The 11,893-nt window shown below is 28.4% G+C and overlaps 2 protein-coding genes across 4 annotated transcripts; one reads left to right on the forward strand and one right to left on the reverse strand.

Moving 5' to 3' along the window:
- Positions 1 to 700: 700 nt before the first annotated feature.
- Positions 701 to 1,873, forward strand: LOC113860058 (CASP-like protein 6). The gene is made up of 3 exons (XM_027492686.1): positions 701 to 921; positions 1,028 to 1,151; positions 1,658 to 1,873. The coding sequence occupies exons 1-3, from the start codon at positions 701 to 703 to the stop codon at positions 1,871 to 1,873; spliced, it is 561 nt and encodes a 186-aa protein (XP_027348487.1).
- Positions 1,874 to 9,447: 7,574 nt separating this feature from the next.
- Positions 9,448 to 11,563, reverse strand: LOC113857632 (NAC transcription factor 29-like). 3 transcript variants are annotated; one of them, XM_027489717.1, is made up of 3 exons: positions 11,133 to 11,388; positions 10,512 to 10,791; positions 9,448 to 10,399 (listed from the first exon to the last, which is right to left on the reverse strand). In XM_027489717.1, exons 1-2 carry the CDS (start codon positions 11,296 to 11,298, stop codon positions 10,514 to 10,516), a joined length of 444 nt encoding a protein of 147 aa, XP_027345518.1. In that variant the 5' UTR covers positions 11,299 to 11,388; the 3' UTR covers positions 9,448 to 10,399; positions 10,512 to 10,513. The 3 variants fall into 3 exon arrangements, with proteins under 3 accessions (XP_027345518.1, XP_027345519.1, XP_027345517.1); XM_027489718.1 differs by having other exon boundaries at positions 9,703 to 10,376; positions 11,133 to 11,563; XM_027489716.1 differs by having other exon boundaries at positions 10,034 to 10,404; positions 10,516 to 10,791; positions 11,133 to 11,344.
- Between the last annotated feature and the right edge of the window lie 330 nt (positions 11,564 to 11,893).

Consider the following 11,893-nt stretch of genomic DNA (forward strand, 5'->3'; position numbering starts at 1 on the left):
TGTCCTCTACTACACAAAACCTTCTAGTCCAGGGTTTTCTAGATGCTACACAATGATATTAAAAACAATAAATCGTATACCCAAACCACTAAGTATAATTTGCAAATCACATCACTACATGGTGTCACAGCATCTCCTTTTTTCATAACCGAGTGCTACTTTACTGTGTAAGATTCCCTAGCATTCAATGCATATTTAGGAAACGCAAAGGATGGACATAAAAAATTTTAATTTGTTCCATCAAAATTCCACATATTTCTTTGTTATTCATGGAAAATTTTCATTGTTACACTCAAATAAATAATACTAAAAACCTCAAGTAATATTGCATGTGTTTTTCATTCTCCATCGGCATGTGACACTAATTAAACATTTTAAAGAATTGTTTAGTCAAACTATGATTCTATAATTTACTAGAGGTGGAAGAAACGTCATGCTTTGTTTATACAATGCAAGTAATAAGGCAAAGGAATTATTGAAGATAAAAGATTAAGACCAAGCATAACCTTCACAGAGTAGCATGTCTCATGCTTAGGTCAAGCCACTTAGATCTTGGCAAACCTAATCCACTAAAATTGTATCCCTCTTGGATATATTTAATGTAAAATCAGGGTTCTATTTTACTGATTCAAGTATATAAATAAGTAGCATTTGTGATACTTGTTAACCCACAAGAGAAGAGAATCCATTTGTAACAAAAATGAAGGCCAGTGCAATTGAGGGTGGAGAAATTTCAAAAAGACTAGCCCCAAGAAAAAGGTTGAAGAGAGGACTCTCAATAGTGGACTTCATTTTGAGAATTGTTGCAGCTATTTGCACCCTGGGAAGTGCACTGGGTATGGGAACAACAAAGGAAACACTTCCATTTGCCACACGGTTTGTAAAATTCAGAGCTGTTTTTGATGACCTTCCTACATTTGTGTAAGTGGCCATTGTTTGAAAGAGTTATTGTATATATGCCTTAAAATAATAATTTTTAACTATGGCATAGTTTGTAGAAAAGAAAATTTGAAATATGTAATTCCAGGTTTTTTGTGACCTCCAATTCTATTGTGTGTGGCTACCTACTTCTTTCACTTGCCCTGTCATTCTTCCATATAGTAAGGAGTAATGCAGTAAGAAGCAGGGTTCTCCAGGTCTTTCTTGATACGGTAAACACACTGTTTCTTTTTCTAATTTTCATGCTATTGAATGTCATTCCAAATTTAGCCACCAGTTTGGCCACAGGGGAAAGGTTTATTGAACATTTTAACCTCCAAATTTTCATAATAAATTAAGGATGTATTTGAATACACAATTTTGTTAAACATTTATTCATAAACTCTTATTATATTAGGATTTATAGCATAGAAAATCATTAAATTAAGTTAAAAATAATTTATTTTAATAAACTATATACCAAGAAGTTTATTTGAACAAGCAAAATTTTTTTTACAAATGGCATAAACTTTTTCATAAGCCAAAAGATCTTCCAAACATTCTCTAATTCTTTGAAGCTACTGTGTTACTATTAAATTGGGCTAAGAGCTAGTTCTGAGAGGGGGAATGGAAGAAAATTGCCTACAAAAATTGGGCTTCGGTAACATTGTACACCTTCTTATCTTGTTAGATGTTACTGCCAAATGTTTCTAATGAAGGTTGTGTTGAACTTGTGAAGATTATGTTTGGTCTTCTCACAACTGGGGCCTCATCAGCTGCAGCCATCGTTTATGTAGCACACTATGGCAACCCAAATGCCAATTGGTTTCCTTTCTGCCGACAATACAACAACTTCTGTGAACGCATTTCTGGTTCACTCATTGGTTCTTTCATTGCAGCAGTTCTGTTCATCATCCTCATTCTTATGTCAGCAGTATCAATAAGCAAGCGTTGATATGGTACATGGTATTATATATCCATGTACAGTACCTTAGTAATTGTTCACTTGACTTTGGTTTTGGTATAAAAAAATAATGGGCATGGAAAAGTGGTGTGCATAACCCTGAATCTGATTGTGTTTGTCTGTGGCTTTCCCCGGCTGCAATAATTTCTTACAATAATTAAAAGCTTTCGATGACAAATGTTCTGTACTCAAAGCTTTTTGTTGTTCTTCGTTCATTGTTCACATTCAAGGTTCATCACTTATGACCTTGCTGAAGATGTCAAGGAAATAATTTTTGCATTTCATTTTACTTCAAGTGAAATGCTGCTCTTGGTTGCTGTGTAGTTAGTAACCACAAGGGTCGCATATCAGATTCTCACTCGTGAATAAAACTGATTAATTACACATCATTCCATGTTACCAATAGTAACAAAACATAAAAAGACTAAACAGATGGTCATCATAGCATTAAAACGTCACAAAATCCAAATTTTAAATGAGACAAATGTTAGCCCACTTGGTAAGGAATTCAAAGGAAAAAAATTTTGTTAAAAAATATGAAAAATGTTAACTTCAACCTCTGACTTTAATTAAAAAATATATATATTATTAATGCACTTCCTTCTGTGATTTTCAATGCATTTCAACATAATAAAAATTGTGTATTTTAAATTTCTTAATCAATATCCTAAATACACACCGATTTACAAGAATCTTTAATTAATTAAGATGCTAAAAAGAATTATCCTATCCTGTTACGCATTCTTAATCCGGTGCTTATAAGCCAAATGATTTGACCACTTAACCAAACTCTCGTCAAGATTAAGTAAATTGAGATGCAAGGAAATATTGAAGCTTAAAAAGTGAGCTACGTGCGAATTATAAGTAAACCATATGTTTTGATATTATTCCAACATAATAATATAAAAATACGAACTTTAGTAAAAGAGAGTTCAGTTGAATTCTAGTAATATATTTTTTTTTGTGATTGATCAAATTTTAGAAAAGTAAAGTAGTTATCTTATAAATTAATCATTTTTTAAATTATGTTAACTTTTTTAAAAATTTAATTATATAAAATATGTTAAAATAATGTTACATATATTCTTTATATAAAAATAGTGAACCAAAGGAATAATAATAATAATAATAATAATATATTACATGAAGTATTGATATTACTTGATTAGGTTAGATTAGTACGAACCAACATTGGTTCCACTTGAAACCGAATAAATGTCGTAAAGAACAACTACTATTACGCCATAATTATAAATTTATAATTAATAGTATTACCAATATTATATTTCTTACATAAAATCACATCTTTAATATTTTTATTAAAAGATAATTTTTCAATCAAACTGTTGATTCTCGTAATATTATTACAAAAATATGTATATAAAAATATACATAATTTATATATTTATAGATACTATTCTATTTATTTATATTTTAAATAATATATTATTCATTAAAATATAATAAGATGATAGAGTTTCACTTAGCATTTAAAATATGTGAAATTTTGTAGAGTTAAACTATTTTATAAGAACTTTCAATTAAACAATTATAATAAAATGTAATTTTGATAAAAATTTATTAAAGATATATTTTAATAAATTCAACACTTAACATATATTTATTTATTTTGTGAGACGTGTCATCACTTCATAAAGAGTTTATTCAGTAAATTTCATTATTTTATATAAGAAAAGAATAACTATTATTTTCTTAAGATCTTTCGTATTTTAACATTTAAAACCACATAATAGATTGTTTAAAGGGAGGGAAGTTAATTTTATTTCTCAAAAAATCATTCATATTTCACAATATTAAATAATTAACACTCTTTCATGTTATTAATTTAATTATTCTTTTTTTCTTGCTAAAGTGCTTCTAAAATTAAGAAAGTATTGTATATTTTTTTAAACAAGGAGTGTAATTTTTTTAATATCTTAAAAATTAAAAAATATTTATATATTTTAAATAAATCAATATTCTCATTGTGTAAGAGAACATAAAATGCCAATTTTAAAGAGCACCGTAGAATTTAATCTTTTTTTTTTAATCAAATTTTACGTTTGCATACAAAAATGCATCTACATTGTTTCTATCGGTACCATTTGATTACCACAATTCTAATAAGAGAAAAAGTTAATGATAGACTCTTCTAATAGAATGTCAAGTTTCATCTCATCTTCTCTTGCTTATGCATTCATGTTTCTACTGCTTACTTTCTTTCTTTATTTTACTTATAAATTTTTTTGACAAAATTACTCTTTTTATCTCTTTAGGATAAAATTCACTTTCATCATCCTTTAACTTTTTTTTGATTCATTTTAGTCTTTTAACTTTTAAAAAAGTTTTAAACAGGTCTTTTTACATTAAAGACCCTAATTCTATTAGAAAGTTTTGTCATTTTGTATCACGTGTACTATGTGTTATTGTTTATTATCTTCTACCTCAAATCTCAGATTTGGTTTCTGACAGCTTTTCTCCTTCCCTATCCCTTTCATCTTCATCCTTTTATATTCAAATCTCTATCTTCTTACTACTAACACCAAGCACGCCTCCAAATCTCAAACTATAAATAACCTAACTTTCTAAATACTCATTTTCCATCTCTGACAATCTGTGTTTATTTTTAGATTATGTTTTAAACTTCCAGAACATAGTATACTTGTTCATGAAGGCTTGAAAGGTTAGGGTAGTATAAAAAATTAATAAAATGAAAAATGGAAACATGTGTTTAGATCTATCAGAGATGAAAAATAGATATTTAAAAGTTAGGTTATTTATGGTTTGAGATTTGGGGGTGAGTGCTTGGTGTTAGTGGTAAGAAGATAGAGATTTGAGTATAAGATGAATATGAAAGGAGAAGGAAGAAGAAAAGTTATTGACCGGAAACCAGATAAGAGATCTAAGGAAGAAGACAATGAATAGTAATACACAGTACACGTAGCACAAAATGACAAAATTTTCTAATGGCATTAAAGTCTTTAACCAAAAAAGAACTATTTGAAACTTTTTTAAAAGTTAAAGGACTAAAATGAACAAAAAAGAAAGTTAGATGACGAAAGTGAATTTTATCCTAAAGTTAGAGGACGAAAAGAGTAATATTACTTTTTTTTTCTTTCATCATATGTTTACATTTAGTATATATATTTTTACTCCACTTTAAATATAATACATTTATTTTATTATTCAATATTTTAAGTAAAAAGAAAAGTATATATGATCATTACTTTCTACATTTTTATTACTATAAAAGAAATTTACTATAGACTCCACTTTGAATGTTACTTGAATTCTCCTTTTATAAGAAATCCTTTCGTTACATTAAAATTGTCAAATGAAATTATAAGATTTGGTGTTTTTAATGAACATGACAAAGTAACATTATTTATACTTATACCATTTTTTTTTTACTTTAGATTGATGTTATTTTATTATATATGATTATTGACATTTATATAGAATAATTTACATGATGTTACTAAAATTGATCATTGAATTATATTAAAAATTGGTGTGTATAATCATAATAATTTATAGAAACTAAGGGATCTAATTTTTTTTCATTAAGCAAAATATATATTATTAGAAAGAGTTTCAAGGGGAACTTAAGACCCATATACATAGAGAAAAAAAACTAATACTTATTCAGAAAAATAAAATTAGAAACATATTTATGTAAAGTTAAGACGAAAGCAATTTCGTGAGTTCAGATACCAATCTGCTAACAAAATAGTTTTTCCCTTACTAACAAGTGATAGTCATTTTCAAGATTTCAGAATAATAGAATCTATGACTTTCTTCTCATCCAAAACACCATTGGAAAATACTATTTTATTTCTATGTAACCACAAAGACCACACTGTACTTACCCAAATAATTAATAAACACATCCTTTCTCTTTTACTGCAACCAACACCAACTCAAGAAAGCAAGTGAGTCGATAAATATGAAGGCAAAATCAGTGAGAATTCAAGCCAACACGCCGTAAAATACCAGATTTGAAATGAAACTGAGCACGTTAAAAACAAATGAGTTAAAAGTTTCCCCAAATCATGATAGAAATAACAAGTTATATCATCAATTTGAATACCACAATCAATCAGCAAACTTTTACAAGGAAGTGCATTCAACAACAATTGCTAAGAAAATACTAGACATTTAAGAGGGACCTTCCCTTTCCATAACCTTTGCAAGGCGTCTGCCGTACATTGATTTACACTATTAGGATCACTGAAAAGTTTAAATAGTCATGAATACGCAGATTGCACTGAATAACAACCTGAAAAATCTGACTTCCATACACATTTATCTTCTTGTTGCACTTTAATATAAACTCCAGTGACAAGCTTTAACAAAAGATTAAAGCTTGAAATCTTATGTTAAAAGAATCATCTTCGCCAACTGACATCCCATGCCTTACCTAACTAAGGGATCTAATTAATAATGTTATATTCGTAAAGACACTATGAATTGGTAAATTACTTAGCAAATGGTTAGAAGAATATTCAAAAATACTATTATTTAAATGATCCTTATTAATATGTATTTAAATATACAAATGATTTTAATTTTCATGTTACTATATTTAATTATTATTGTAAGTAAATTTTTAATTACTATTAGTGATCTAATAGTAAATTTTCATGTTATGTTACCATGTTTTTTTCAATATGCAAATATCAATACATTTAAGGGTTATGCAACTTTCTATTTCTAAATTCATTAAGTTTTTGTTAAATTTTCTATTTTGATTATTTATCATATCTAAATAAATTGGGATTACAGAAATGTGAAAGGAGCTACTAAGTTTTTTGTTTTTTGTTTTTAATTTCTAAAATCTACACATTTGAAAGCAAGGTGCATTATGTTAATAATATCTTTTTTCCTTTTTTTATAAAAAGAGTTGAATATAAATAGTTCTTATATAATAAATAAAAATATTCTAACTTTTCATTTTCAGCCTTACCAAAGTTGATTGAACAACTTAAAGTTTTCGAAGTTTTGATTTTTTTTTAAAAATTTGAATATACCATAGTTTGTTCATGCATGATATTTGTAGGAGTCTTTTTATGTTGTATTAGCTACCATCAAAATGTGACATGAGGATTTAATTGGTTGTATACTACTTACAAATGTAACAAAGTAGCTCATCTAGATTCTAGAATGTACTTCTAAAGAGTTGCAATCACCATGTAATATTTGCTGTTACAATGTTATTACTATGACGATGTTATTATTATTATTATTTTCTTTTAATTTTTTATCCATATGTAAATTGGAGTTACTATTTTTTTTTTTAGTTCATATAATAAATTAGTTTGGAGTGAAAGTATAATGATACTAACTTTAACAACTTTTGTTATATTTGATTAATAAGTTTCTTTGTTATTAAAGGTCATGTACGACAATGATTGATACTCTCAAAAAGGTTTTACTTATCATAGAACTTAATTATTTGCATGTTTTTTAATATTTTGATTATTTTTTTAACAAGAAAAATTTAACTGAATCGCTAATTATCTAGAATTCCTAAAGATATACCAAATTTGATTGAAAATGATAGTCTCTAATTAGCAACTGATTTCGAATATTTATATTTGTGACCAAATATTTAGTTTCTATTTTTTGTCATACATATATTTTTGCAACTAAAATTTGTGACCTAGAAAATAAATTTGCGACCCAAAAGTTTCAAAATTTTGCAACTAATTACTTTTTCGTTTGCTAAAGTAATTGCGACCAATAAATTAGTCACTGTTACTATTCAGTTGCTAATCAATTTTGCAACTAAATTTTCAATTTTAATGACCCATTTTATTGATTCTTAAAACACTATTTTTTAATTGTGTTATAAATGTTTAAATTATATAAATATAAATTTTAATATACATAATTATTAAGATAATAATTTTACAATTGAACTCACATTTTATAAAAAATACTAAGTGATGTAAATTAGGGATGTCAAAGTTAGCTAGTATGCCATAAAATTGGCTAACTTACCTCGCCTGTTTTTTAAAATGAGATAAATTTTATACCTTTTACTTTTAAGGGTGGGATGGTAGGCTAAGAAGTTGCTTGCCGAAGATCAAAAAATTAAAAAAATAAATAAAAAAGAGTTGATAGGCTAACAGGTTAATGAACTAGCTTGTCTAAAATTAGTTTAAAGAAAAAATTACAGAAATTAATAAAAAAATATTAAAAAATATTTTTATTTAATAAAAAGTAATAATTTTTACATAATTATACGTTAACTTTTAAAACTAAAAAAAAATAAAATTCAAAGAGCTACCTCACCTTAACTCACAGTTGACTCGTATTTTGATAGGTTAAAATGAGATAAATTAAGCAAGTCATTAGATGTAAAATATTTAGTTCAGCTTGTCATTTTAGCTTAAAAAATTTTAATCAAAAGTTATTGATTGCAATTGTTTGTTTATTACACTTAGAATTTGGAATTTTTGTTCTGAGTTGATTTGTATGTTTGAGCAAAGAGATCTTATATAACCAGATAACCTAATCTTAAAAAAAGTTACCTACCATTTTACACTTTTCAATCTGTTTAACTACTTCATTTTAGCTTACCAAAATATAGGTCACTGACAGGTGACTTGCTCGACAAAATTTTAAAAAATTTAAAATACATTTATTAGTTAATAATTAATTACTATTATCATATAATATTAATTTATATTTTTTATAATTTTTTATTTTTTATATTAATTTTAATTAAATTAATTCGCCAACACATTTTATATTTTTGAATTTTTTAATCTTTAGCTCACCTACTCATTTCTAAACAAGTAGGTTTAGAATTTTTAGTCCATTTTTAAAAATGATATATGGATAATCATTAATCAATTCACTTTTTGGTGAACTTTTAATAAGAGACTCCTCTATTTTGCTACTCCTAATAATGCCTTCCAAAATCCACATAACTAAAATAGGTATAAAAATTATAGATAATCCAAAATATAAAAGCAAATTAAGAAATAAATAAAGACTTGGAATTTATTTTAGTTTACATGAAAGGGTGAATAAAAAAAATCCATGAAGAGAATGAATGTTTAGCAACCAGTTTGTTATATTAAATATTAATTATGGGAGATGAGATTGTTAGGAGTCAATCGCTGTTTTAGGCTCTTCAGAATTTATTAGTTTAAGAGATGCTTAATCTGATCTACTTCGTGTTCTAATCCTACACCAAGAATGCTAGGATTTAACCAAGTTACATTATAACACATTAATGTGAAATATGACCCATTCAAGTGATTTTATATAAAAATCTACTTATCGACATTGACTTTCAATTTCCTGACTATGCAAATACGAGAGGATAACTACTTATTTAGAAGTCTGATACGTATCATTCTCAGCCCCCTTGATATTAATATTTGACAAATTGTAATTAGTATTATAAAGATTTAAAGAATACAAATTTAAAAAAATTTTACATCAAAATATCATTACAAAGTGTTAAATACGCTGTTATCAATTTTTTAAATAATTTTTTATTTATTATTTTTAAATGAATATCCTAAATTATCGATCAACAAGTTCTTTTAATATTAATATAAGCCAAAGCATAAGTCAATCTTATAGACGCATTTTGTTCCTTTCTACGCGGTTCAATGACCGTTTGTTTCCGTCATCTTTTGGATAAGACAATGTACAAACAAAGAATCATGTTAACTATGACACCCTGTTTGGCTTCAATTATTGACATCTATAAACTTAAATAATTAAATATAATTAAAATATGTATTTACTAAACTATATGTTTTATATTTAAAAGAATACGAGAATTCATTTTTTAATTGAAAAACAAACTAGTCCTATATCTGTTGGTCAAGATAAATTATCAGTAATATGTACAAAAACTGGGTGACCAAATCTAGCTTCAAATGCTTCCAAAGCATGATCTCATCCCCTGTTTGAACCGTATCGAGGTAAGGAAGGTAATTCCAGATGTGTGAACTTCAATTTTGAAGCATTAAACATTGAAATTCCGTTTGTGAATATAACAGATATTTGACATATTTCCACAAAGAATCTTCAGGATTATTTTATGAACACGCTTGCCATCATTATGTCTACACAATCCTAAATTTTCCTCCTATTGGTCGCATCCTAGCAGATCATACACTTGCTTCACAAATATGGGCTGGTCCACGGTGTGCTACTCTGCTTCACTTGGAACTTCCCTGAATCTGCTAAGTGATGGTTGGTCATTTCAACCTGTTCAGATTTTACAAAAGGGTCTATTCCTATATGGCTAGTGTTAATTTGAAAATCAAAGGCTGAGCAATAGGAGCCATCAGATAAAATTGGACACAAGTAATTCATATCCAGAAGATAGGTAAGGGAACTAGTCCTAGGAAGGTTCATAATTTTCTGTTCATCATCATTATTTGCTGCTGTAAGATTACTAATTTGGACACTTGAATATTCCTCCTGCACCAATGATTTTCCCATGTGCTTCTTCTTATAGATCCTGCACAAGACCCATTCATCCAGCTGATGACACATCCAAGAACAAGGGAAATGTCAATTGTAAAGCAACATTGAATAGCAAACTAAAATGTTAAAATTCAGAAAGTAACAATGAGGTCAAGGATCAAGGCCTTACTCTCATGACCCAATTTTCCTGCTAGCTTGTTTTTTTGATTCAGCTAGTCTATACTCGTGCATAATCCAATCAGTCTTGACACCCTTTGGTGGCCTACCCTTGTAAAACACCAAAGACTTCTTCACCCCAACATGCTTAGATCCACTATAGATTGCCTTGTCTGTGCCAGTGGCCTTCCAATACCCAGACACTGTTGCTCGGTTAGGCCTCACTCCATTTGGGTACTTCCTGTCTCTTGGGCTAAAGAAATACCATTCATTTTCTCCAAACTCGCTTTTATCTGCATTCCATGGTAAGTTGATAACCAATGTGTAAGAGATGTAATATAAAACCATTCATGTGTCTTCATTCAACACTTTCAGAATTTTCAGTTATTGGTTCTAACATGGTTTAATCCTTGCCGACTTAATTCTTCTAATAAAATGTTGAATTTTAGCATGCGGTAGGCTTTTACATTATTCATGTTTCAATTCCAAAGGGCTCTTGCATGAGGGAACATAGTAGAGATGTAATATAAATTGGGATTGTTGGTCAATGATACAGTGAAGTATGCACATAGATATCATGAAGTTACGCATAATAACAAAGCTTTGGCAAATGATGTTACTATATAACATATACCTGGCAATTCCCATGGATCAAACTTGTAGATATCCACTTCTGGGATGATAGATGCAGGGCAAGGCTTTGATGTGGCTTGGTTACAAAGGTAATACACTATTAGTTCTTCATCGGTTGGGTGAAACCTAAAGCCTGGTGGGAGTTCAGAGCTTGTGGTGCCCTCCATTGAATAAAAAATATCACTTTGGTTTGGGACAAGAGAAGGAGAAGGAAATGAAGAAACTTAGGGAGTCTTCCAGAGAAACCAAGGTGTTTGAAATGTTTGCAATGATAATGGTGCTCCTTATATCTTAGAGATGCATGGCTTTGATTGGATGATAGGATAATTTTTCCTATTCCTAGTACATGCGTCACCTGGCATGCATGATCCAATTGTGGGTCAGAACTATTTCACATGTATATCTGTTACTGACTTTTGTCCATGGTTCTTTGAACCAAAACACTTGGACGTCTGTATCTATATGGGGCTGCATTAAATTCTAATTAGGAATATTATTGGCATATTGAAGGGTATATATTTCCACATAATTGTATAGTCAGCAGCCAAATTCTGGATTATTAGATCCTCTGAATTGTTAATTAGAATGTTTTCACCAAACTAATACATCACTCATTGGTGGTCCATGCAATAATCTTTAAACAAGAAAAAAGAGTGCAAAAGTGGTTCTTTTAGCCCCCTTTTTTAATGGAAGCATGTGATTATTTGAAGTGATCTATTTATTTCGAGAATTGTCTATTGGCATCCGAATTTGTTGTGGTTT

The sequence above is a fragment of the Abrus precatorius genome, unplaced genomic scaffold (assembly GCF_003935025.1).
Source record: "Abrus precatorius isolate BTA unplaced genomic scaffold, Abrus_2018 Scaffold2, whole genome shotgun sequence".
NCBI lineage: Eukaryota > Viridiplantae > Streptophyta > Magnoliopsida > Fabales > Fabaceae > Abrus > Abrus precatorius.

Coding starts and splice junctions, on each gene's coding strand:
- LOC113860058 (XM_027492686.1), top strand. CDS start 701: ATGAAGGCCAGTGCAATTGAGGGTGGAGAAATTTCAAAAAGACTAGCC. Junction 922..1,027: donor GATGACCTTCCTACATTTGT/GTAAGTGGCCAT, acceptor ATGTAATTCCAG/GTTTTTTGTGACCTCCAATT. Junction 1,152..1,657: donor TCCAGGTCTTTCTTGATACG/GTAAACACACTG, acceptor GAACTTGTGAAG/ATTATGTTTGGTCTTCTCAC.
- LOC113857632 (XM_027489716.1), bottom strand. CDS start 11,298: ATGGAGGGCACCACAAGCTCTGAACTCCCACCAGGCTTTAGGTTTCAC. Junction 10,792..11,132: donor TGATCCATGGGAATTGCCAG/GTATATGTTATA, acceptor CATGGAATGCAG/ATAAAAGCGAGTTTGGAGAA. Junction 10,405..10,515: donor TAGCAGGAAAATTGGGTCAT/GAGAGTAAGGCC, acceptor CTTGGATGTGTC/ATCAGCTGGATGAATGGGTC.